Source organism: Notamacropus eugenii, chromosome 3 (genome assembly GCF_028372415.1).
Source record: "Notamacropus eugenii isolate mMacEug1 chromosome 3, mMacEug1.pri_v2, whole genome shotgun sequence".
Classification (NCBI taxonomy): Eukaryota; Metazoa; Chordata; class Mammalia; order Diprotodontia; family Macropodidae; genus Notamacropus; species Notamacropus eugenii.
In genome coordinates this window covers 210,833,567-210,861,052 of record NC_092874.1, presented here as the reverse complement: position 1 = coordinate 210,861,052, position 27,486 = coordinate 210,833,567, and the positions used below count along the sequence as shown (strand labels likewise).

The window sequence follows — 27,486 nt, the reverse complement described above, 5'->3', positions numbered from 1 at the left end:
AAAATGTTTTTCCTAAAGCATAGATCATGCTGCCCCCTACTCAACAAACTCTAGCAACTCCCTATATCCTCAGAATCTAGAGTCATTTGTTTGGCCTTTAAAACTTTTCACAACCTGGTTCCTTTCTACTTTTCCTATCTTCTTACATTCTAGTGCTCTCTACACTATGACCTAGCCATTCTGCTACTTGTTATTCCTCAAAAATAGTTCACCATCTCCCATCTACCTGCATTTGCACTGGCTATTCACCATATTTGGTACACCATCTCTCTCAGCCTTCAACCCTGGTACTTCCCTTAAGACTCAACCCAAATACCACTACTATATAATCTGTCCTGGTTCCACTAATTAGAATCATAACCATTAAGGCTACCTTCCATCTCCTTTGGGTTTATATTGTATCCTATTATTCAGAACATGCATTACTTAATTCTCTTTGAGGACAGGGACTGATTTTGCTTCTCTGTGTGAGTCCCTAAGGCCTGTAGCTAGTACACAGTAAGTACTTAGTGAATGCTTTTTTGAGACCCTGGAATATTTTCATCACTTATTTTCTAACTATGTATACTTAGAAAAGACATCTAACCACTCTGAACGTCAGTTTTTTCATCTGTAGCTATAATAATACCTACTATGCCAACCTCAGATAATTGTTGAACAGATAAAATAATGCAAGGGAAAGTATTTTTAAAACTGTAAGTTGTATATACTTGATTTTTTAATTTAATCTTTATATACTTTATTAAAAGATTCTCCAATGTGAGCTAAGTATACATTGATAGTATTGTACTGATTTTTGTTTTTACGTTTTACTATATTTTCACTAGAGGTAATATCTGAGGTCTGTATATACAGTCCCACTGAAGATTTACATAGTCAACCAAAAAACATTAAAAGTTTTGAGAGCAAAAGAAAATTTGGAGGAAATATATGAACACTGTCATTTGAAAAATCACATGCAAACAATGAAAAATAGATGGGAAAAAAAAATCCTCAAAGGTAGCATATCTTCTTTTGCGAATGTAAATATCTGACCAACATTCAGAAATTTATAACAATGCGTACTTTATTTTTGTAGAGATCTACCATCAAAAGCATTAAGAAAAATAAAATTACTTTCTAAAACAAACTCATACCAAGAGAATAGTTGTCTAACTAATTTATAACTTGGATTAATATTAGAGCATTCAGCATTTTAAGCTTTGTTCTCAGACTTACCTCTGCCCATTTAAGAATACAGGTAATGCAGAAGATATGATTACAGTTTTCAGGAAAACCAACTTCCTTCTCTAACAGGCAGGAAAGACATATTGGGCATCTATCAGCTTCTCCATATGGAATAACAAAGGAATGAGGACACACTCTATTTTCTTCACCTAATAATAAGAACACTGATGTGATCTCAAATTTCATATTTATTTTACATCTAAATTTTTAAAAAAATCATATAAAAAGAATGCAGTTTTGAGGACAGCAATATCTTAAGCAATCTTACCTTGATTTTGTAACCTAGGTTTCCCTGCTAAGTAGAATGAAAATAAAAAAAGTAAACATACCTTCAATGTCTTCATGCTCCTCATCCCCCATATTTGAAGTATTGGTATTTTTCTTCTTCATCTTTTCTTGGAAAGGAGTTCCCTAAAAGATCAATCAGGAGAGACAATTTCATGGTTGCTTTCTCACATTTACAATTTTTTTGTCTCTACCATTAGTGGGAGAGCAATCAGTAGGAATAGTACAGTATGTATATATTTCTGTATATGCATAAAAACTGGTCCCTGCATTCACAGTTTTTATAATCTAGTGGTAGTAATACATACCAATCAAACAATTTAAGATAGAATCAATCAATAAATATTTGTTAAGCACGTATTAAGTACAATTCCTACTCATAGTAAAGCTCCTAAATTGATGAGAGGAGAAAAAAAGAGGTTAAATACAGAGTAATATGGGGGAGAGGAAAAAGAGAAAGGAGGAGAAAAAGGAAGGGAGAGAGGGAAAGAGTAGAAATTGTGAGAAAAAGAAGACCCAGATGAAGGGGAGTGTATATATGTATACATATATGTACATATACATATATACATGTGTATGAATGTATATACATATATACATATATATGAAGATAGTAGAGTAAGTCTTCATTCCTTTGTTATTCCATATGAAGAAGCTGATACATGTCCAATATGTGTTTCCTGCCTGTTAGAGAAGGAAGTTGGTTTTCAAGCATCAAACTATACAGTATCAACAGTAAATGCAATAAAAGTTTAGAGAAGAGAAAAATATGTGTATAGAGAGGGAAAAAAATAGAGGGAGAAGGAACAGAGAGGGAAAAGAAATAGAGGGAGAGGGAACAGAGAGGGAGAAGAGAAGGGGACCTTGGAAAGAATCTTGGAAAGAATGCCCACAGTTAGGTAAAAAAAGATGTGCATAATGAGCCAGACAAGGAGACTAAGGAGGGGTCAAACAAGTAGGAATTAAAACAGAAGTACTGTCATAAAAACACAAATAGTACATAGGTGGAAGAGGGCAGCCAACAATATCAAACACAGCAGATAAGGTCGAAAAAGATCTGGATTAAGAGCATCAAATTTGGCAAGTAAGATATCACAGGTAACTTTTGAGAGAATCGTTTCAATTAAGTGATATGCTGAAATTCTAGTTGCAAAGAGTTGAGGAGTGAAAGAAGTGGAGGCAGTGAGGACAGAAAACTTTTTTTCACAGCATTTGCATGAAAAAGGGAGAAAGAGACAGTCAGAGGGGGTCACAGGGTCTCATAAAGATTCTTTTATTATGAGGGAGACTTGGGCATGTTTTACAGCCATAGATTAGGAATCAGTAAATAGGAGAAGGTTGTAGATTCAAAAGAGAAGGAATTACTGAGAACAGAATTTTCTGGAGATGAAAGGAAAGGATGGGGATCAAATGTATATGTAGAAGGCATGGCTTTGTAAAAGAGAGGTCAGAGAAAGACTAGGAAAAAGGAGTCAAAGACTTTTGAGTTGAATAGTAATGCAAAAGAGTGAGTACATGTCAGATGGCCTCAATTTTTTCAGGAAAAAAAAGGGTTGGGTAAGTAGAGGAGGTTTCAGAAGGGAAGAGAAGATTAGAATGGAGCAGATGAAAGTTTATGAAAAAATCAAGAAATTATAAAAAAAAAACCCAAAGGAATGAAAAAAATAGCAGATAATGTGAAATATCTTATTGGAAAACAACTGACATGGAAAATAGATCCAGGAGCACATTTTAATTATGGAACTACTTGAAAGCCATGATGAAAAAAAAAGAATCTAGACAGCATCTTTCAAGAAATTATCAAGGAAAACTGCCCTGATATTCTAGAACCAGAAGGTAAAATAGACACACACACACACAAAATCCACTGATCACCTCCTGAAAGAGATCCCAAAAGGAAAACTCCTAGCAATATTGCAGCCAAATTCCAGAGCTCCCAGGTCAAGGAGGAAATATTGCAAACAGTCAGAAAGAAATAATTTGACTATTGTGGAATATGATATTCCACGGGTCAAAGGAGTTGGGCTTAAAAACAAGAATCATCTACCCAACAAAACTGAGTATAATCCTTCAGGGGGAAAAATAAATATTCAATGAAACAGAGAACTTTCAAGCATTCTTGATGAAATGACCAGAGCTGAATAGAAAATCTGACTTTCAAACACAAGAATTAAGAGAAGCATGAAAAGATAAACAAGAGAGAGAAATCATAAGGAACTTACTAAAGTGGAACTGTTTACATTCCTACATGTAAAGATAATATAATAACTCTTGAGACTTTTCTCAGTATTAGGATAGTTGGAGGGATTATATACATATAGATAGAGGGCACAGGGTGAGTTGAGTATTAAGGGATGCTATCTAAAAAATAAAATTAAGGGGTGAGAGAGGAATACATAGGGAGAAGGAGAAAGGGAGAAATAGAATGGGATAAATTATCTCTCACATAAAAGAGGCAAGAAAAAGCTTTTTTAATGGAAGGGAAGAGGAAGAGGTGAGAGAGAAAGAGTAAACCTCACTCTCATCACAGTTGCTTTATGGAGGCCATAACATGCACACTCAATTTAGTATGAAAATCTATCTTACACTACAGGAAAGTAAGGGGGAAGGGGATAAGCAGGATGTGGAATGATAGAAGGGAGGGAAAATGGGAGGAGGGGGTAATTAGAAGTAAACACTTTTGAGGAGGGACAGGATCAAAAGAAAATTGAATCAATGGAGGGCAGGATAGGATAGAGGGAAATATAGTTAGTCTTTTACAACATGACTATTATGGAAGTGTTTCGCATAACTACACATGTATACCCTGTAGAGAATTGCTTACCTTCTCGGTGGGGATAGGTGGGGAAGGAGGGAAAGAAGCTGGAATTCAAACTTTTAAAATTGAGTGTTAAAAACTGTTTTAACATGCTACTGAGAAATAAGACATAAAGGCAATGGGGTCTAAAAATCTACCTTGTCCTACAAGAAAAGAGAGGGGATGGGGATAAGAGAAGGGAGTGTGTGACAGAACGGAGGGCAGATTGGGGGAAGTGGTAATCAGAATGCATGCTATCTTGTGATGGATGTAGGGGGGAAATGGGGAGAAAATTTGGAACTCAAAATTTTGTGGAAGTAAATGTTGAAAACTAAACATAAATAAAAAAAATCAAAATGGAGCAAAAATTATCTCATACAAATGAGACATGAATGGAAGAACTATTATAGTGGAGGGCAGAAGAGGGTGGAGGGTTGGTAGTGCTAGAACCTTATTCTCATATCGGTTACATATAGAAGTTTATAAAAATCTTCTTAATTGACAATGAAATAGGAGGGTGAGGGGAGAGGGTAAGGGAGGGATTCTTAGAGGCATGTACAGATCAAGAAATAGGAGGATAAAGGGAAAGGATAAGGGGGGGATTCTTAGAAAACATGAAGATTAGGGAAGCAGTGGTCACAATTAAGTTAGCCGTCTGAGGATAAACAGAGTAAAAAAAGAAGAAGAAAAGGATTAATGGGGGGGGGGAATAGGATGGAGGGAAATACACAAGTAGTAATTATAACTTTGAATGCAAATGAAAATGGACAGCAGAATGGATTAAAAACCAGAATCCAACAGTATGTTTTTACAGCAAACACACTGAAAAATGAGAGATACAGAGTAAAAATAAAGGGCTAGAGTAGAGTTTATTATGCTTCAGCTGATGTAAAAAAAGCAGGAGTAGCAATTATGATCTCAGACAATGTTAAAGCTAACATATTTAAAGAGATAAACAGGGAAACACATTATGGTAAAAAGCTATCATAGATAATAGAGCAGTATCAATATTAAACTATATACACCAAAAGCTATAGCATCCACATTTTTAAAGAATAAACTAAATGACTTACAGGTGGAAATAGCAAAACTGTAATAGTGGGAGGACTTTAACCTTCCCCTCTTAGAACTAGATAAATCTAATCACAAAATAAGAAAGAAGTCAAGGAGATTAATAGAATCTTAGATAATAAGCTAGATATGATAGATCTCTGGAGAGAACTGAATGGAAATAAAAAGAGAATATAGTTTTCTCTCAGTGGTACATGGCACCTTTACAAAAACTAAGCATATTAAGCCATAAAAACTTGATAGGTAAATGCAGAAATATTAAGTGCATCCTTTTCAGATCATAATGCAATTAAAGTTATATAAAGTGCCACAGAAACACAGATTAAAAATTATTTGCAGACTAAATAACCTAATCTTAAAGAATAAGTGGGTTAAAGAACAAGAAACAATAATCTTATTAAAAAAAAAACAATAATGAGACAACATACCAAAATCTATGGGATGCAGCAAAAGCAATAATCAGAGGAAAATTTACATCTAGAAATGCTCACACCATTAAAATAAAGAGAAGATTAATGAACTGAGTATGAAACAAAAAAATGAAAAAGAACAAATTAAAGATCTCCAATTACATACCAAATTAGAATCCTGAAAATTATAGACCAAGTTCACCCACGGAAAAATCCTAAATAAAATACTGGCTAGGAGGCTACAACAAAATTTGTTGTAGATTATTATACACTGGTGACCAAGAGGGATTTACAACAAATATGCAGGGATGTTTTACTGTGAGAAATGCACCATTCTCATGAAAATAACTCAAAAACTGAGTGTGCAGAGGAAGGGCCACAGGTATTGTTCACAAAGAACAGCTACAGTACAGAAGCAAGATCAAGTTTAAATATTGTTAGGGTGGTCATATCTCCCCCCAGAGTCAGGACTGATCCAGACTTCTCAGGGCTACAATCTTTCTGGCACTCCCATTACTTGCATGTTTCCCCTCCCAGATCATGAGACCCATGATCAGAAAAAGGAAGGATAATTTTATGCGGGATGTGTCAGCTAATGCGCATGAAATTTATTAAGCAAGCACAGTTGAGGGAATACAGTTACCTTGTCTCCCCACTTAGTTTGGCAGGTCTGCTGAAGCAAGACCTTGAGATTTTTTCTTGGTACTCCTTCCCAATCACACAGCTACCAGTGGAGGGCAAATTATCTCTTTCTAACAATTACCATAAGGAAAACTATTAACATAATTGATTATATAAATAACAAAACTAGCAAAAATCATATAATATCAATAGATGCAAAAAAAGCTTTTTACAAAATACAACACTCATTAATATTAAAAGCACTTGAAAGCATAGGTATAAATGGGTTTTTTCTTAAAATGGTAAGTATCTACCTAAAATCATCAACAAGCATTATTTGTAATGGCGATAAGCTAGATCAGAAGTGAAACAAGGATGACAATTATTACCAATATTATTCAATAATGTGCTAAAAATGCTAGCAAGAGCAGTAAGAGAAGAAAAAGAAACTGAAGGAATCATAATGGGCAATGAGGTACACACAAATCAGAAATATTTCTATATATCATCAACAAAGCCTTGTGAGAAGAGGTGGTAAGAGATACCACATTTAAAGTAACTGTACACCACATAAAATACCTGAAAGTGTACCTGCCAAGACAAACCCCAGGAACTACATGAACATAATTATAAAACATGTTTTACAGAAATATAGCCAGATTTAAATAACTGGAGAAACAGTCATTGTTCAGGGGTGTACAGATCTAATATAATAAAAATAACAATTCTAGCTAAACGAATTTACTTATTCAATGCCATCTCAATTAAATAACCAAAAAAAATTTTATTGAATAGAAGAAATATTAACAAAATTCATTTGGAAGAAAAAAGGTCAAGAATATCAAAGGAATTCATGAGAAAAAATGCATAAATGTATGAAAAATGTATAGCAGTACCAACTCTTAAACTATATTATAAAGTCATCAAAACTATCTGATACTGGCTAAAAAATAGAAAGTAGATAAGTAGAACAAAGCAGACATACAATACAGAATAGCAAATGATTGTTAGTAACCTTATGTTCGACAAATGCAACGATTTAAGTTTGTGGAATAAAAATTCACTATTTGGTAATTATTGCTGGGAGAACTGGAAAGCAATCTGGCAGAAATTGGCTATACAGACCAATACCTTATAATATTTACCAAGATAAGATCAAAATGGACACATCATTTAGATAAAGGGTGATATCAACAAATTAGAAGATGGACACATCATTTAGATAGAGGGTGATATCAACAAATTAGAAGAACATGGAATGTATTATCTAAACTTAAGGATAGGAGAAGAATTTATAAATGAACAAGAGATAAAGAGCATTATAAGATGTCTATACAAATAAAACCAAGAGTGGAAGGAAAGGAGAAAATTGGTAGGTGGAAGGAGGATTATAGACAGTTTCTGGGATAACAGTCTCTTATCTCAAATATATAGAGAACTCTGTCAAATTTATAAGAATATGAGTCATTCCCAATTGATAAATGATCAAAGGATGTGAAAAGGCAGTTTCTGGAGAAAGAAATCAAAGTTATATATAGTCATATGAAAAAATGCTCTAAATCATTATTCTTCAGAGAAATGCAAATTTAAAACAACTTTTGAGTATTATCACACATCAGATTGGCTGAAAGGAGAGAAGGGGAAAATGACAGATGTTAGAGGAAATACATAAAAATTGGGACACTAATACACCGTTGGTGGAACCGTGAACTAATTCAATCATTTTGGAGAACAATTTGGAATTATGCCCAAAGAGTTATAAAACTATGCCTACTCTTTGATCCAGCAACACACCACTGTTAGTTCTATCTCCCAAGGTGATCAATGAAAAAGGAAAAGAACCTATATGCTCTAAAATATTTATAGCATCTCTCTTTGTAGTTGCTATGAACTAGAAATTGTAGGGATGCCCATCAGTTGGGAAATGGTGAAACAAATTGTGACTGTGAGGGATATGATTGTGAAGGAATTCTACTGTGCTGTAAGAAATGATGAGCTGGTTGATTTTAGAAAAACATGGGAAAATTTGCATGAAATAATGAAAAATGAAATGAGCAGAACCAAGAGAACACTGTATACAGTAACAGCAATATTGTTCAAAGAATAACTGTGAATGATTAAGTTATTTTGATTACAAATACTCAAATCAACTTCAACAGAAAGAAGGAAGATGCTATCTACTTCCAGACAAAGAATTGATAAACAGAAGCATGCATAGCATGATTTTACAACACACACACACACGCATACCCTGTGTCAAATGGTAATCAATACAGTTCAGAACTTAAAATATAACTCAAAAGAAATTTTAATTAAATTAAAAAACAAACAACCATAGTTCCTGCCTGTGGGCCTTGAGCTGCAACCAGTGACCCACTGTAGATTTTTCCTAGATTAACTGATAATTCCTCAGTCTGGTACTCTTTTTTTAAACTGTGGAAGGAGCTATACTTCCTACTACTTCATACATCCTACTACTCTATTCTCTTTACGGTTTCTCTCTTTTACTGTTTTTAACAAAAATGGGTGCTGTGTTTTGCCAGAAGCTTTCTCTTTATCTATTGAAATAATTTTGATATTTGTTGGTTTTGTTATTAATAGTCTTGATTATAATATTTAATCAACCTTGAGTTTTTTGTTATAAATCAACCTGACAATTATGAATAATTTTTTCATACGTTGGTACAGTCTCTTTGTTAATATTTTAGACAATATTTTTTTTTAATTATTAAATTTATTTATTTAACTTTTAACATTCATTTTCACAAAATTTTGGGTTACAAATTTTCTCCCCTTTTATCCCCTCCCCCCCCAAACACCAAGCATTCTAATTGCCCCTATGACCAATCTGCTCTCTCTTCTATCATCCCTCTCTGCCCTTGTCTCCATCTTCTCTTTTGTCCTGTAGGGGCAGATAGCTTTCTATACCCCTTTACCTGTTTTTCTTATTTCCTAGTGGCAAGAACATTACTCGACAGTTGATCCTAACACTTTGAGTTCCAACTTCTCTTCCTCCCTCCCTCCCCACCCCTTCCCTTTGGAAGGCAAGCAATTCAATATAGGCCATATCTGTGTAGTTTTGCAAATGACTTCCATAATAGTTGTGTTGTATAGGACTAACTATATTTCCCTCCATCCTATCCTGTCCCCCATTACTTCTATTCTCTTTTGATCCTATCCCTCCCCATGAGTGTCGACCTCGAATTGCACTCTCCTCCTCATGCCCTCCCTTCTATCATCCCCCCCACCCTGCTTGTCCCCTTATCCCCCACTTTCCTGTATTGTGAGATAGGTTTTCCTACCACAATGAGTGTGCACTTTATTCTTTTCTTTAGTGGAATGTGATGGGAGTAGACTTCATGTTTTTCTCTCACCTCCCCTCTTTATCCCTCCACTAATGAGTCTTTTGATTGCCTCTTTTATGAGAGATAATTTGCCCCATTCAATTTCTCCCTTTCTCTTCCCAATATATTTCTCTCTCACTGCTTGATTTCATTTTGTTTTAAAGATATGATCCCATCCTATTCAATTCACTCTGTGCACTCTGTCTCTATGTATGTGAGCGTGTGTGCATGTGTAATCCCACCCAGTACCCAGATACTGAAATGTTTCAAGAGTTACAAATATTGTCTTTCCATGTAGGAATGTAAACAGTTCAGCTTTAGTAAGTCCCTTATGACTTCACTTTGCTGTTCACCTTTTCATGGTTCTCTTCATTCTTGTGTTTGAAAGTCAAATTTTCTTTTCAGCTCTGGTCTTTTCATCAAGAATACTTGAAAATCCTCTATTTCATTGAAAGACCATTTTTTCCCCTGAAGTATTATAGTCAGTTTTGCTGGGTAGGTGATTCTTGGTTTTAGTCCTAGTTCCTTTGACTTCTGGAATATACTGTTCCATGCCCTTCGATCCCTTAATGTAGAGGCTGCTAGATCTTGTGTTATCCTGATTGTATTTCCACAATACTTGAATTGTTTCTTTCTAGCTGCCTGCAGTATTTTCTCCTTGACCTGGGAACTCTGGAATTTGGCCACAATGTTCCTAGGAGTTTCTCTTTTTGGATCTCTTTCAGGCGGTGTTCTGTGGATTCCTTGAATATTTATTTTGCCCTCTGGTTCTAGAATCTCAGGGCAGTTTTCCTTGATAATTTCATGAAAGATGATGTCTAGGCTCTTCTTTTGATCATGGCTTTCAGGTAGTCCCATAATTTTTAAATTGTCTCTCCTGGATCTATTTTCCAGGTCTGTTGTTTTTCCAATGAGATATTTCACATTATCTTCCATTTTTCCATTCTTCTCTCTTTGTTCTGTGATTTCTTGGTTTTGCATAAAGTCATTAGCCTCCATCTGTGCCATTCTAATTTTGAAAGAACTATTTTCTTCAGTGAGCTTTTGAATCTCCTTTTCCATTTGGCTAATTCTGCTTTTGAAAGCATTCTTCTCCTCATTGGCTTTTTGAACCTCTTTTGCCAATTGAGTTAGGCTAGTTTTTAAGGTGTTAATTTCTTCAACATTTTTTTGGGTCTCCCTTAGCAGGGAGCTGATCTGCTGTTCATGCTTTGACTTCATGTCTCTCATTTCTCTTCCCAGCTTTTCCTCCACCTCTCTAACTTGATTTTCAAAATTCTTTTTGAGCTCTTCCATGGCCTGAGCCCATTGGGTGGGCTGGGACACAGAAGCCTTGATTTCTGTGTCTTTGCCTGATGGTAAGCATTGTTCTTCCTCATCAGAAAGGAAGGGAGGAAATGCCTGTTCGCCAAGAAAGTAACCTTCTATAGTCTTATTTCTTTTCCCTTTTCTGGGCATTTTCCCAGCCAGTGACTTGACCTCTGAATATTTTCCTCACACCCACCTCACCTCCTGATCCTCCCAGGCCGTGTTTGTGGTCTGAGATTCAAATGCTGCTTCCAGCCTCAGGGCTTTTGGCGGGGGCAGGGCTGCTATTCAGTATGAGATTATGTTCTGGTGCTGAGGTCGGGGCAGGGCCACCTCTCAGGCTCAGTTCCCTCAGGGGGTTTATGCACAGACCTTCCGCAATGGATTCAGGCTCCCGCCCGCTTGGGGAGCCCCTGTCTGCAGCCACCTCTCAGCTTCTACCTCCTGGGGGGGGGCCTGAATTATGGGGGCACCCCACTCCCCTCTCGACCCGCCAAAGAGACTCTCTCACCCACCCCTGTCACCTGTGGGTGGAGGGACTTGTGCGGCCGCTGGAGATCCCGTCCCTGAAGCCTGCTCGGATCTGTTTCTCTCGGTGCCGCAGCAGTGGCCGCAGCAGGTCTGGGCTGGGCTTTGTGTCTGCAGCGCGAAGGACCCCCCCCCCCCGCGAGAGGTTTGCAGGTCTCTCTGGAACAGAAATCTCCCTCGCTCCAATGTTCCGTGGCCTCTGGGTGCGGAATTCGCCGTGAGTTACTTCCCTGTAGCCATTCTATGGGTTGTGGGTTCAGAGCTATGTGTATGTGCGTCTTTCTACTCCGCCATCTTGGCTCCCTAGACAATATTTTTTGACAAAATTTTTTAGGGAAATGGTCTCTCTGGTTTAAGAACATATTTAATTCCTAGATCGTATTTGGTAGGATGCATTTTTCTATTTTTGTCTTTTACGTAATACTATAATTATTCTTTGAATGTTTGTAGAATTCACTTGCAAATCTATCTGGTCCCAGTTTTTTTCCCTTTTTTCTTGTGACAGATCTTTTATGTCTTGTTCAGTATCTTTTTTAGAAATTCAGTTATTTTAATTATCTATTTCTAATTCAGTTGTCTCCTCATTAGATTGTAATTTCCTTGAGGGCTGGAACTGTTTTCTGACTTTTCTTGTATTCTCAATACTTAGCACAGTATAAGCATGTAGCAGGCACTTAATAAATGTTTACTGGTTGTCTGATAGTCAATGGGGATATATTTCTTTAAATATTTTTCCATTTCATTTCAGTTCCCTATTATTGTCTATATAACTGGACAAAACAGATTCTAATTTTTTTTTTAATTTTCTCATTTGTTGTGAATTCTTGTTTTTCATTTTTGATACTCATAATTTGATTTTTCTTCTTTTAAGTAACAGACTGGGTCATGGTTCAATCTGCCTGTTTTTTTTTTATCTTCTATTTTGTTAATTTTCAGGTTTCTCTTGCTTCTTTTAAGTCCCAAATAAAATTCCACCTTTTAAAAAAAGTATTTCCCAAACCCTTTTAATCCTAATATCTTCCTTCTGTTGCTTATTTCAAATTTATCCTGTATATGCATGTGTTTTGCATGCTAGCTCTCCTCTTAAGGAAGGAGAGCACTCCAGAGATAAGGTATAGCCAGAGAAAATGTCCAGAATCAAGATAGGGAATGTCTTGTTCAAAAAACTGCAGAGACAAGTGTGATTGGTTTGAAGACTATGTAGGGGATAGAGGATAAGAGAATAGGAAGGGGGAGGGGGCGGGGGTAGGCAGTTTATGAAAGTCCTTGAACACCAAAGAAGATTTTATATTTGATCCTTATGAGAGATATGAAGTAGTAAGTTTCCACCCTGCTAAAACCATCAGTTTTGGGGGAAACAAGTTGTTTAGATTAGATAAAAGTTATCAGCCAATCAGCAGCAAACTGAGGAGCCTCAGAAGCCATAAACTCAGGGGTCCTAGGCAAACTGGACCAAGTCACTTTGGGGTCATGAACAGTCAGCAGTTCTCTTACTGCAGCACATGCTTAACTAACCTCATGCATGTAACTGGAAACTCCCTACACAAAATTAGAGCCTCATGAGAGCATCATTCGACGCATGACAGAGGGAAGACATGTGAATGGGAAACATGTAAGTGGAAAAAAATGTAACCCAGAAGGATCAGGATCAATCCTGATCCAAAAGAGAGGAGTTAGGATTATAGGATTATTAACTGTATAAAGTTTGTTTTCACTTTTGTACTGACGCACTCTCCCTTGACTACGGGTGTGTGCCTGCTTGAACGCACTTCAACGTTTCTAAATAAAAAAACTTTGAGACACCAGTCTTCAGAATTGAATCTGGGGTCTGTCTTTATAACAATCCTAGAGGTAATAGGTAACGTTGGAGTTTACTGAGTAGGAAGGTTGTAGCATGGTCAAATCTGTACTTTAGGAAAATCACTTTGGCAACAGATTTTAAGGACTTGAATAGGATTTTAGAAAAGTTATTAAGTGCTAGATCACTGAATGCTATTAAGTAGAAATAAAAAAGAGTATACATATTTCTCAGCTATGTATAGTAGTTTTTAAAAAAACTGACCATAAATTAGCGAAAATCTCACAAACCAATGACAAAATGCAATAAAATTATAATCAACAAAGGGCGATTAAAAAAATGATTAAAAATTAAATGGGAGGAATCTGGAAAGATGGGGGTCAGAAAATTCCAAGCTCTCAAGATTTTCCCCCACAAAAGAGATAAAATAGCACCTTAGGGTGAACAAAGTGCGGGTAAAAAATCAATAAGAATAGGGGCACAACAGCAGTCTTCCTGGGACAATTTGAGAAGATCAGAAGAAAAATTTCCGGGATGAGGTTTGGTCACGATGAAGTGTAAACATCTCAAGGCTAGGGTCCCCTTTAACAACAAGCTGCAAGCCTTGGGATTAGTTGGTTTGAGAGGCTCCTCAGCCCCAGTCACAGGAACTTTTACACCCTCTGAAGCGAGGGAAGTTGGAAATCTAAGTCAGGGAAGATTGAGAGAATCTCTGCTGATAAGGAAGGCTAGACTCAGCTGTGCAGCTAAGAGAGGAGAGGGAAATAAGGAAGCAGCACACACCCAGGGAGGGCAGCAACAGTGGGGCAGAAAGACCCTGGCTGTGGGCACTTACAGGGGGTAGGAGGTTTGGCTTTGATTCCAGGCTAGAGTAAAGAACTGAAGACCTGGGGCAAGAAGTACCAGCCCCCACACCCTAGGGCTACAAGTCATTACAAAAATTAAGTTATTACCACTTAAAATGCACTGGCAAAGGAGAAAGAATCCAACCATAGAAAGCTATTATGGGACTACAGGAGGACATGGAAGTAAAGAAACCTCCAAAGAATAATGTCAAATGGTCACCTTCCCAAAAAGAATTTATAGAAAACCTATCAAAAGACTTTGAAAATCAAATGACAGAGATGTAAGAAAAAGAACAAAAAAAAAGAACAATCCAAGAAAAGAAAGAAAGATTTTGGAAGGAAAGTCAACCAATTAGAAAAGGGGATCCAGAATCTTAAGGAAGAAAATGACACTTTGAAAATTAGAACTGGGCAAAGCCAAGCCAGCGACATTATAAGAGATCAAGAAATAATTATGTAATGCAGTACTATTGTAGTAGTACATACACATCTAGAAGAGTATAAAAGTCTTCTAAATTCAGAACGAAATAAAATGCTAAGGGGATAGGGTAAGTGGAGAGGATAAGGGAGAGATCTTTAGAGAGGAGGGTAGATAAAAGGGGGTTATTGAACTGTGTTTATATCAATGGTAATGGGAGGACAGGAGAGGAATCCTAAGATGAGGGTAGGCAAGTAATAGGAAGGCAAGGCAAGGCAGAAGTAAACTAGAGGAGGCAGGAGGGATAGGAAATGAGATATGCACAAACATAAAAACAAAGATCAGGAGTATAATTTGTTTGCGGACAGTATATGTCTGCATATGTATGTATATATGTATATGTCTATAGCTATAAAGAAACATATCCAAACTTAATTGTAGCCTGGAGGGAGGTGGGGGGTGAGGAGAGAAAAAAGAATGTAAAAAAGTGTACAGTAGAGAACAAAAGAAAACATTATAAGGAAGCAAAGACAGTTAAATAATACAAAATGAGTAATATTATATAAATGTTTTACATTTTATAATTATAACATAATATAAATAGACAATATAAATAATCATAGACAATAAATAATTTCATTAAAGGTAAGGTCAACATACAAAATGTGTGTGATGCAGGAAATGGACTATGGAATCAGTTCTTACAGGGATAGTTCATAACCTTGAATACTTTTATTAATAAGAGTGAAAGAGTGGAAAGGAAGAAGGAGGAAGAAAAGAAGTGCCATCCAAGTAAAGAATTCTAATTAAATACCAAAATAGGAATTGTGAAAAATTAAATAAAAGAATAACAAAAGTGAAAGCCAAAAAAAAAAAAAAAAAAAAGAATCGATAAACTTAAGAGCTAGTTTCTGAAGGAAAAATCTGTAAAACAATCAAACAATTCTCTGACAATTTCTTTAAAAAGGAAAATCAAATTATCAGCATGAAAAATGAAAATGAAAATTCACAATGAATGAAGAAACAGAGAAAATAATTAGAAACTGTTACCAAACTATATAGCAAGTCATAAATATATTTCAAAAAAAAAATGAGTAACAAGTAGACTTGCAAACAAATTCAAACACTCAATTACACAAAATGTTTGCAAAAGGGTTATTTTACCAATTTCCATATTTTACCAAATTAATTACCTTAATACCTAAAACCGAGAGAAAAAGAACAAAGCAAAAGTTTGTGCCAATTCCCTAATTAGCACTGAAGCAAATCTTTTAAATAAAATATTAGCAAAAAGTTTCTAGAAAAATACCAAAAAGGTTATATACTATGACCAGCTAGGATGCAGGGGTTTGTTCAACATTATGAAAACTATAAGCAAAATAGATTTTATAAACAGTAAGAAAAAATATCATGATTATATAAACAGCCACAAAGAAAACTTTTTTTAAACAAAAATATAACATCTATTTCTGCTAAAAACACAACACATCAGACTAAACGGGCCTTTCCTTAATATGATAAGTAACAAAGGTACAAAGAAACAACATTATACATACACTAAGGGTAAGCCATACATCTTTATACAATGTCAGAGGTAAAGTAATGATGTTCATTATCACTGCAAATTAAAACAGCATTAGAAATTTTGCCTATAGTGATAAGACAAGAAAAATGTAATTAAGAGAGATAAATATAGGTAAAGAGGAAACAAAAAATTATCACTTTTTATAGATATGAAGGTTTAATTAGAGGATACTAGAGAATCAACTAAAAATTATTTGAAACAGTAACTTTTGCAAAGTTGCAGGAAAAACAATAAAGAAAAAAATAATGAAGAAATTCATCTGAAGGAACAAAACGTTAAGAATCTCAAGAAAAACGATCACAAATAGGAAAGCAGGGGCCTGGCAGTACAAGATCTCAAATTATACAAAGCAAGAATCATGGAAATGATATGGTATTAGTTTAAAAATAAGAGGAACAGATTAGGTACACAACAGCATTTCATAAACCCAAAGATTCCAGCTATTGAAGCAAGGACTATTACTTAACAAAACTTGTCAGAAAAAACAGAAAGTAGTCTAGTAGGAACTACGTTTAGATCAGTGCCTCATACGATGTATCAAAATAGTCAAGGGGAAATCACAACAAAACCAGAAGAAATGAAAAAATAAACATAAGCTACTGTATACAACTATATGTCAAAAACAACAACACACAAAGGAAATAGGGGATTACCTTCAAAAATATGAAATACCAAAGAGAAGAGCACCGAGAGATCTTAAATATTTCAATTTCAGAAATAGAGAACAAGTAAGGAAAAAAAAAAGAGTGGGTTAAATGGAACTGGTCCTGATGGAATCATTAATTTCTATCAACCTTTTAAAGAACAACTAATAACAATACTACACAAATTAATCTCAAAAAATGAAGAAAGCAATCTACCAGACTTCTGTTATGAGACAAAAATAGTCCTAAGCTGGGAAAGGATAAAGCAAGGGAGAACTACAGAACAGTTATCATTACTGAATACAAATTAAAATTTTTAAATAAAATCTTGCTAAACAGACTACAAAAATTCATGCAAAAAATCGATTTGACTAGAGTTGACTATTATTGGTTAGGTGGTATAAGAGGAACCACTTCCAACAAGACAGAAAGAACAAAGGAAACGTCTATTAATAAATGGAAATTATACATTAGAAATCACACCTGAGTCCCTTTGGTATTTGTGCTTTACATAAAAAGATGCTAACTATTGTGGGGACTGAGGCTTCTAGTTCAGACTTGAGAACCCTGTCTCCTCCCTTGGCCAAAGAACTATATAAGGCCCTGGCTCCTGAGGAATGTCAATTTGCCAGGTTATTTGAAGGCTCCATTCACTACAAGATAGGCATATGCAAATGTCTACAACAACCACTAATCTGATAAGAAGAATGATCCCAGAGAGTAGGGTTAGTAGGGGTACTAGCAAGTCCTTCCAGTTGGCTGTACTCAAGGCCTCTTGGCTGAGGTGTCTGAGGGATGGGACAGAGATCTTCACCTAAGTTCTTGGGCAGCGTCCTTGAATCAGGTCAAGTGGTCTGGGGCCTGGACAGCACAAGACTCAATAATCAAAGCCTTTCCTTCAATGTCTAGACCAATGGAGGAATTCTGTTGACATCACCCAATGTTATTTGTGGGGGATATCAGCAACTATTAGAGATGTATGCTAAACCAGACCAGGGCTCTTACAAGAATAGCAGAGGTTGGGAATTGGGTCCAGTGTCAATGCAAGCAATGAAGTGGCAATATCATATTATACTAGGCACAGGACCATATGATGCCCTCATTAAGGACAAGGTAGCTACTACTAGTTTCTAACCAAAGTGGCCTCCAACCTGTTCCCAACTAGCAAAATGAAACTCGTCTCATCTCAGGGTAAAAGGGTTACTAGTACTGACAGTTGTATCTTTATGCATCTGATTACCCGTATCAGTGGACAAGCTCCCAGAAGCCAATGTCAGTAACAAGTTGATACTTCACTGGAAAGGAGAAAGGAAATACCTTGTCTGGTGATTTCTAGGATCCAGTCTCCAGGAAGGTTTATCTGATAAGAATGAAGAGTGTTCTCTTATGCTTTTGGCTAATCCTCTCAAGCCTTTCTTATTCCTTTCCCAGAACAGAGCTGCTTTAGCTTCAAGGTCCTTGCCCTCCACTCCATCTCCTCCATACATCCTGGAAAAGTAGTTCAAGTCTCCCTCAACTGGCATACTTTGGTATGTTTTAAGATGGTTTCTGGAACTCCTTCCCACAAGGGGTGGTATGATTGAGAGGCTTCTTTCTTCCTAATAGTATGGAAGAGGTAAAAGTTTTACTATATATTATGATAGATGTGTATTACCTGTAAGAAAGAAGAACCCTTAGTTGACTTGGTGAGCTGACATACTGAGACAATGGATGAGGGTGAGGAAGAGTACTTACTTAGCCACTTTGGAAGAAGGAGGAAGCCTTCCTACAGAAGCCTCTAAAAACTAGAGTTTTAGAAGTGCTAAAGGGGTCAGGAGTGGAAAAATTTTAAGAAGCCCTACTCTAAAGGAGCAAAGATTTTCTGTTATTCTCCTGATGTAGCTCTCAAAGGGAGATTTTGGCAGGTGGACCAGGGAATACTGAGTAGGTAACGGTACAGGGAGAGCCTCAGTATCAACTGAGATGCCAAGATAGATTGGGTACAAGAGGCTTTTAGGACCTGTTAATCACTTCACTACCAAAGAATCTGATGCAGAATAAAGAACTGTTGACTGTATCATAAGGGTCTGTGTAGAGGTGCTGATATTACTGAGCTGTTGTTCCTCCTCTTCCTCAGCATCATCACTTTACCTCAAAAGAAATCTTCAACTACACTGGGGTATCATGATCTGTGCTGTGACTCTGATGTTCTTGGTGCTGCTCTTGTCCATCATCACTACTTTGCATTAGGCAATCCACTGTGAACTTCAAAGATGTGGCATCATTCATCACATGGATCTGATTGTGAGACTGAGACTTAGTCCTTCAGAAGGAAGGAAAAGCATAGAACCTCCAGCTTTTGTATGCTTCCACATTTTTCTTTTGTTTTGTTTGTTAATGCCCCACCCCACACAACTTTTTTTCCCTTAGTACAGCCCATGAATTGTCCTGTAAAACAGTGATGTTAAATTCAATTAGAAACTGGAGTCACTTAACTGTATGTACGTAAGGATCTCTGCAGGCCACATGCTGAAGGTTATTTTTTTAATTACTGAAACTCAAATATGCAATAAGAAAAGAAAAAGAAACATTACAAACTTAAATACTGCAACTTAGATACAAAATAAAAGAAAAAAACATGTCATGTGCACAGCAGAACGTGACAGAATTCAAAATATACAACAATAAATTTCAATTTCAAGAAAACATATATAATATTTTGTGTTGCAATGAAAGCTGTCCACCTTTTCTTTGCTTCCTTGTTAGTTTTCTTCTGTTCTCTGCTGTACACTTTTTACTTTGGTCTTTTTCCCCCTTCCTCTCCACCCTTCCCAAGGCTACAATTAAGTATTAATGTTTATACATACATATGTACATACACACACATACATATACACACACACATATAATTTCAATAACAAATTCTATTTCTGATTTTTGTTTTTATGTTTGTATGTATCTCATACTTCCTATCCCTCCTAACTCCTCTACTTCTACCCACTACCTTGCCCTCCCTAATACTTAACCTACCCCCCCTTCCCACGACCTTCCCCGTATCCTCCCATTCCCATAAATCTAAACACCCTTCCATACTCCCCCGCTTAAGCTATTCCCTCAGCCTCCCTACTAGATATTCCTCCCTTATCCTCTCCCCCTACCCTATCCCCTTAGCATTTTATTTCATTCTGAATTTAGAAGGCTTTATACTCTTCTAGATATATATGTATTGTTCCCTCTTGAACCCATTCCCAATGAAAGTAGGTTACCAGAACTAGCAGCCCCCTCCCCAGCTAATTCCTCTGTGTCAATTCTTCCACTCACACCATTTGTATAAAATAATTACTTTTTAACTGTTCCTAATGTTTTATTAAATTTATATCATATTCAGGTTTACCCCAATCTTTAATATGAGCTACTCAATTATTAATAAGAATCTTCGACATACATTTTACATATTTAAAAGTAAACAGTCTGTCCTTATGAATCCCTTATAATCAGTCTTTGATATGTACCTTATATTTCTCTTGACTCTTGTATGTTAAATCTGCTATTCAGGTTGTTTTTCTTTTTTTAAACAAAGTTCTGAAAGTCTGACAGTTCATTAAATGTCCTTTTTTTCATTCAGTTTTGTGCTGAGTTTTGCTGAATATGACATTTCTGACTGCAACCCAAGTGCTTCTCTTCCTCATTATATGGTGTTCCAAGACTTCCAGTCTTAAAGTGCCACTGATGTTAGGTCTTGTGTGATTCTAATTGTGACACAATCATATTTAAATTGTTTTTTTTTCTTGTTGCTCTTAATATTTTATCTTTGAGCTGGGGGTTTCAGAATTTGACCATAATATTCATCTGAGTTTTCCTCATAGGATCTCTTTTGGGTGGTGATTGGTGGATGTTTTTCTATTTCTACTTTCCCCTCTTATTCTAATGCTTCAGGACAATTTTCTTTAATTATGTTTTGTATAATTGCATCAAGATTCTTTTTTGACCATTTAGGTAGTCTAATTATGCTTATATTTTTTCTTCTTGATCTGTTTTCCAGATCAGTTGCTTTTTCTTGGGAGATGCTTCATATTCTCTTCTATATTTTTCATTCTTGGTATTTTGTTTTACTATTTCTTGATCTCTTATAACTTTGTTTGGCTTCCCCTTGCCTAATTCTGATTTTCAAAGAGTCATTTTCTTCCTTAAAATTTTGGATCTCCTTTTCTAATCAGGTGACTTTCTTTTCATAATCTTCTTGTTTTTCTTGGATCGCTCTTATTTTTTTTCCCTCCATCACCTTCATTTGATTTTTAAAGTCTTTTAAAAGTTCTTCTATGAATTCTTTTTCGGCAGGTGACTACTTGATGTTACACTTTAGGGTAGAAGAGGGTTTCTTTCCTTCAGTATCCCCTTCTAAACAAACCGTGATCTTCTTTATTCCCAATAGTAACTCTCTTCAGCTGGATTCTTTCTCCTTTGCCTGTGCATTTTTTTTTTGTAGTAGCTTAGTTTTTATAATCAACTGTATTCCTGGGGTGTGAAAAATGGTGCCCCTGGCCTCAGATCCTCCTTCAGTTCTCCCTTCTGGCCTGAAACTGGAACTAATACATTCCCCCACCTCCAGCCTCCAATAAGTGCCCACAGCCAACAGTGTTCCCGCCCCAATGCTTCTGCACTCACCAGGTATGTGCTGGTTCCTTCTTACCCCAGCCATGTTCCTTGTCAGCAGACATTACCTGACTCTTCCCCAGCTCTGATGCCCAACTATCCTCACTGTTCTAGGAGTAAAAGTTCTTGCAGCTAGGCCAAGGCAACCCAGAGATTGCCATTTAATGCTTAAGTAGACCTAGCCTAGAGGGGACCAAACCTCATTCTCAGACTTTTCTTCAGATCTTTTCTGATGGTCCCAGGAGGACCCTTGTTCTGCTCTGACTCATTTATACCTTTCAACATTCACCCTGAGATGCCATTTCATCTCTTTTGTGGAGGAAAAATCATATCCATATCCTTTTATCCATTACTGGACATATACACTTCATGGAGGTAAAAAACAGAAACAAAGGCCCAATACATAACTAAGTATTTTTAAAAGAACTCTTTGTGATAACAAAGAATTGAAAACAACTAAGTTGTCCCTTAATTTTAGAATAGCTGAAAAACAAAACAAATACTGAAGCTAAAGCTTAAATACTTTAGTCACATAATGAGAAGACAGGACTTACTGGAAAAGACTATTTGGGACAAGACTGAAGGCCAAAGGGAAAGGAGATGGCAGATGATTAGATAGTGTCATGGAAACAATAAACATGAACTTGGACAGACTTCAAGAAATGATAAGATAGAAGAGTCTGGCATGCTATGATCCATGGGGTCACAAAGAGTTGGATACAAGTGAACAAGAACGAAAAAATCATTGTACAGGAGCTCCACATAATATAATTTTGAAATGAAAAAATAACAAGAAAAGACACAACAAGGTATGCTGGACAAAGAGCTAACCTCAGAGCAAAAAAGTCTTATTCACTAAAGCTACATACTTACACATATTTGCTATATGCCCCTGGGTAAGTCATTTAATCTCTGAGTGTTCCAAGCAATTCTGCAATTACTACAAACTGCAGAGAAGGTGTCAACTATATTTGGAGTGGGAGTTGCCACAGAGGTACACATTTCAATTAAATCAAAGGACAGAATGTTGTGTAGACTATCAGATATGGTCACCATATATGTTCTTGCTTAACTGCTTGTCTTTGCCACAAAGGCAAATTCAATCTGGGTAAAAATAGTTGAAAAGACTGATGTAGAAACAAAAGCCTTCAAGAAAATGCTTTTTAAAAAAAGGAATATTCAGATGGATCTGTGATCGCATTAATTTCCCTTCAATAATACAGATTCCAACCTATCCAAGTGGGACCGTCTTGTGCATTTCTTATCCTAACATCCCAAGAATTCACTAGAGGAAGTCTATACAACATGCTTGACTGCATTTGTTTTTATACAATGAGAAAAAAAAAGAACATTCTGCCTTTACAGCTAGGTCATGATTTAAATAACTGAGTTCAAATAATGCAAAATGCAACTTAGTGTAAATTATAAAATTATAATACCAGGTCATATTTAAAAACAGGATATTAGAATGCCTAAATATACTGTACAGAATATTATTAAAATGCCAGTGAAATAAAGGAAAAAGGCAAAGTTCTATCAACTTGTAGTTGCAAACAACTACAAAGATAAGCATTACAATTAGAAATGGAGCTTCTTCTAGTTGTATTGGATTGAATATTGTAATCAAGTAATTGGCATTCCATTCAGAGCAGCCATTCTGACAAAAGCTTTACAATATTTAAGGTGGTGGAAATGAGGTGGCTATTGAAGAAACTGATTGCAAGCTTTGATTGGTTCAACTACTTTAAAAACTAAATTCGATTTCACAGTGTTATAATTACCAAAAAAGTGGCCCGTACAAATGAGAACAAAGCAGTTAAATGTTTTGATTCTTTGAAGAAAATAATTCAGAAAGGCAGAGACACTAATCAACAAATTTTTAATGTGGATGAAATAGCTTACTATGGAAAGAATACCTTCCAATTTTTAACACTTCTAAGTAAAAACTCAATTTAGACTTAAAGTGTCTAAGGATCATCTAACATTTTTACTGGGAGAAGGAAAAAAACACTTGTTTATTAGCTTCCAAATCTTTATAATCTGAGAGGACACAACCAACAATCACTTCCAGTTCTTCAGTGGTCAAATAAGAACACAAAATTTTAAAAATTACTGAATATCATACTTAAAAATAAGCCCATGCTGATGATATATGAAAATATCATTACTGGCAATTAAACATTTTTAGCAATATAGACTAAGCAGTCTTTTCTTTCATTCTTCATACATATGCTTATAGGTACAGAAAGCTTTAACTACAATCTGCAAATTTGCATATTCACATCTTCACACAATGAACAAAGTATTGTTGGATGGTCTAGAACATTATATAAAATCAGTATTGTTTTAAACAAAATGTGTTGTCCTTGCACTATTTCCCAAAAGTTGGGCTAAAGTAACTTGAAAACAAATTGGGTCACTAATGATTTCTTATTAGACCATAAAAGAATTAGAAGCAATTGATGATTGTATCCTCTCAGAGTAAGAGCATTTTGAGAATAATAAATAAGGGTTGTCTGTAATAAGCTTAAATAAAAATATATTTTTTCTTATCCTTTTTGGTTACATTACATTATTTAACAGAAAAAACCCACTTATTTTAAAATTTTTCACTGTATATCTCTATATAGCTGTTTCAGCAGAGACCACATTTTACATACATATGTAACACAACTTAGTAAGAATTATACAAAGAGGAAACAGTTATCACTTTACTGCCACAATAGCAATACAATGTTAGTATTAAATATATATGCCTTTGCTTTTATGGGAGGTATGGCATCAGTTAAGGAGCTGTGCAATTTCCCAAAGACAATTTAGCCACTCTCTTCCCTTTCAACTCTCTTGTTCAGTTTTTGGCCCAATTTGTCCATCTATGCTATCTGTCTCAGACATCTAAGTACTATAAGATGTTTGTCCAAAAGCATGTTGAAATCTGGGAAATGCACTTCAACCACTTTAGTCATTCCTATATGGATGATCAAGTCAAATTTCTTTCAGCGATTACAGATCTCTCATAGCAGGTGATGTAATTTTCTAGGGATTAAAGTCATTAGCACAAAGTCATCCACGCACAGAATTATCTGGAGGAACTCACCACCCACAGAAATTCTTTCCTCAACCTCAACTTTGCAACAGATCTCCTACATGACAAAAGCATACATCTCCCTATTTTATTCTTTATCTACTGTGTTATCAGAGGTTTGTTGGATATAGTTATCTCTGTTTTGAGGATGTCCTTTATTCATAGAGAGATGTCTAAAAGATTTTGTATAGATGGGAGAGTACACATACAATTTGGAAGTTACTTGATGTTCTTTTGGTCACCTTTTTTGGTACTCTTAATGTATGAGTTTTTTCAATACTTCTGGCACCTTCTCATTCCTCAAATACCTTCAACATGCTCACAAATGAATGACCTCTAAGCATCGATCTCCATATGTACTTGGTTCAAATGAGCTGCTCTCTGTATATTTGATCTCTTTAGTACTTTTTGTACTTCTTCAGTATGCACCTCAAGGACACCCCCAAATGTGGCAATACCTGTCTCCTTAACAGAGAAAACAATTTGTTGCAATGATTTTTATAAATCTTTTTTTCCAGTTATCTTATATTTCTATTCTTCCTTACATTTTAATTCTTGAATGCCCTTGGGACGAAAACTTTACTCAACTGGATATCATGCTAACGTATTTCTCAACTAGGTTACCTTACGTTGGTGTCTTCTACTTTATAATACTATTCATTAATTGTCTACTCAGGACTTTACAAATAAGTGTATCTTCTAATCTAGAGTTGCGTGGGACCATCACCTCTCTTCACTTGGTTGTATATCAGATATTTGCTGACTATATTTCTTGGGTTTTTTTCTCCAGGAAGCTACATGGTAGAGGGGATAGTGTTAGGCCTTAGACAAGGAGATCTGAATTCAAAATCAACTTCAGACACTTTCTAGCTATGTGACCTTTGGCAAATCACTTAACCTTTGTTTGCCTCCATTTCCTTAAAGGGAAAATGGAGATAATGATAACACCTGCCTCCCAGGGCTGTTGAGTCTTGTAATAAGTAAAGTGCTTAGCACAATCCCTGGTTCACAGTAGGCACTATACACATCCTAGCTACTATTATCTTAGTGCCCTTCCTCTCAAACTACTTCATAGTTAACTGATTTGTATTTATTTTCCGTACATATTTTCTATATGTACCTCTAGAGGTTCTTGTCTGTGGTCCATCAGAACTCCTTGAGAGTTGGAATTGCTTCATTTACTGTTCATGTAATCCCAGCACTTACAACAGTGCTTGGCACATAGCAGTAGGTATACAGATGCTGTTATTATTATCATAATTTATTTATACTGGGTCATTTAACTTCTAGATAAATTATGGTCAATGTCAATGTTATTTCTGAGATCCATTTTAAAATTTCAATTACTTGCTTAAAGAGTATATCATATCCTTTTATCAATATTGTCCTTGTTTTAAAAGAATTCTAATCTCAGCTCAGACAAGTCAATGGTCTGCTTGTTCACAACTGCTCAATCAGGGCTAACTCCTATGTAATAAGTCTTTTCCTGTCCATTAATACATAATGTTTTGTTTCTTATGGTGTTATTCGGTACTCACCATGTGTAGCACCAACCAATTTTTTTCTCCAAGATAGTGTTCATGATATCAAGCATGCCTGACATAGAGGAATGAGGCCTCTTTGAAGTCAATTAGACTTCAGAGACTCTCATTCCTTTTTCCTTGAAGTGTTCTTTCCCAGATTCCCATCCCTGACTTTTTTCCCCTCATTTTTGCATTAAAATAACCAAGTATATATTGATTTAATTTGGCAGTTCTGCCTCAGCAACCAATGTTGGTGCACAAGCTGCAGACTGTGGTCTTTTTAAAAGTACTACTACAATATTATTACTAAAATATTACTACTGAAACGTATGATAAACAAATATTCCAAGAAATAATGCTTTTTGTTGCCATTGAGCATATAACAAAAACCACTCTGACAATGCCTTTCTTTGTCTAAGGGGTACCCATGACCCATACTTGGGGAGCAGCAAGTATATCAAGATATGATTCAGTTCCTCTAGCATATCTCCCCTACTTGCTCATTAAACAAGATGTTCACATTCAGAATATCAACAGTCAAATTAAAGTTTATTGATAATCTAAAAACTGATTCTTAGCACCCTCTACTCACCTTGCAACTACTCTGGCAACCTCACCATGGAAATTCCTTGTTCAATTGAAAAAACTAAAAGAGAAAAAAAGAGAGCCAGTGATTTTCATCTACCCCAAATTAAAAATTGTTTTTCTCTACAGTCACAAAACTGCTCCAACAAAAATAAAATTCTCAAGCATAATAAAGGGAAAACAAAAATCCTCCTATTATCAAGATCTTTAGAAAAATTATAAAGAAAAATTATAAAACTAATAACAAAACTAAATAGCTTCAGTTTTACCTCTTATTTTCCCCCTTGGTCAGCTAAAAGAAGTATTAATGGGCTATTGAAATAGTAAGAAGAACAGGCACCAAAGAGGCCTGGATAAACAACTGTTTTTGTGTTTTAAAAACTGGAATTTTACAGTTATATCTATAAATAATCACAGATTCCAAGTAATAATTTTTATATAGCAATACCAGTGTGAGAGACAGCAAAGAGTTATGTTTCCACAGAGTTGCTTAGTTGAGGAAGTCCCTGAAAACAAGTTAGAGTAAAAACAAAGCTAGCAGACTGCAGATGGGTCCAACCAATCAGGAGACAGTTAATTGCCTTCACAAAACCACAAAGTTCTTGATAAAGGGGGCCAAGCATGAAATCATCCTACACTGGCTAATCCTAAACCTGGTCAATGGCCAGGTTGATGTCAATGACCTGGAGAAAGTTTTTCTTCACCGTGCTTGTTTAATGAATCTCATGAATGTTAACTTCTCCACACAGGAGGGAGAGATAGCACAAAATTACACACAAT

The 27,486-nt window shown here is 35.8% G+C and overlaps 1 protein-coding gene across 7 annotated transcripts in view; it reads right to left on the bottom strand.

Moving 5' to 3' along the window:
- The window catches only part of SCAF11 (SR-related CTD associated factor 11), a 91,043-nt gene that overhangs the window by 49,306 nt on the left and 14,251 nt on the right, over positions 1 to 27,486 (bottom strand). For 2 of the 7 annotated variants that reach the window (XM_072654259.1, XM_072654261.1), the window contains exons 2-4: positions 26,714 to 26,767; positions 1,557 to 1,638; positions 1,219 to 1,376 (exon numbers count right to left, since the gene is read on the bottom strand). In XM_072654259.1, the coding sequence (XP_072510360.1) occupies positions 1,219 to 1,376; positions 1,557 to 1,617 (219 nt within the window). In that variant the 5' untranslated portion in view covers positions 1,618 to 1,638; positions 26,714 to 26,767. Of the gene's footprint in view, positions 1 to 1,218; positions 1,377 to 1,556; positions 1,658 to 26,713; positions 26,768 to 27,486 lie in introns of those variants that run through there. The other 5 variants (XM_072654264.1, XM_072654262.1, XM_072654260.1 and 2 more) reach the window with 4 other exon arrangements.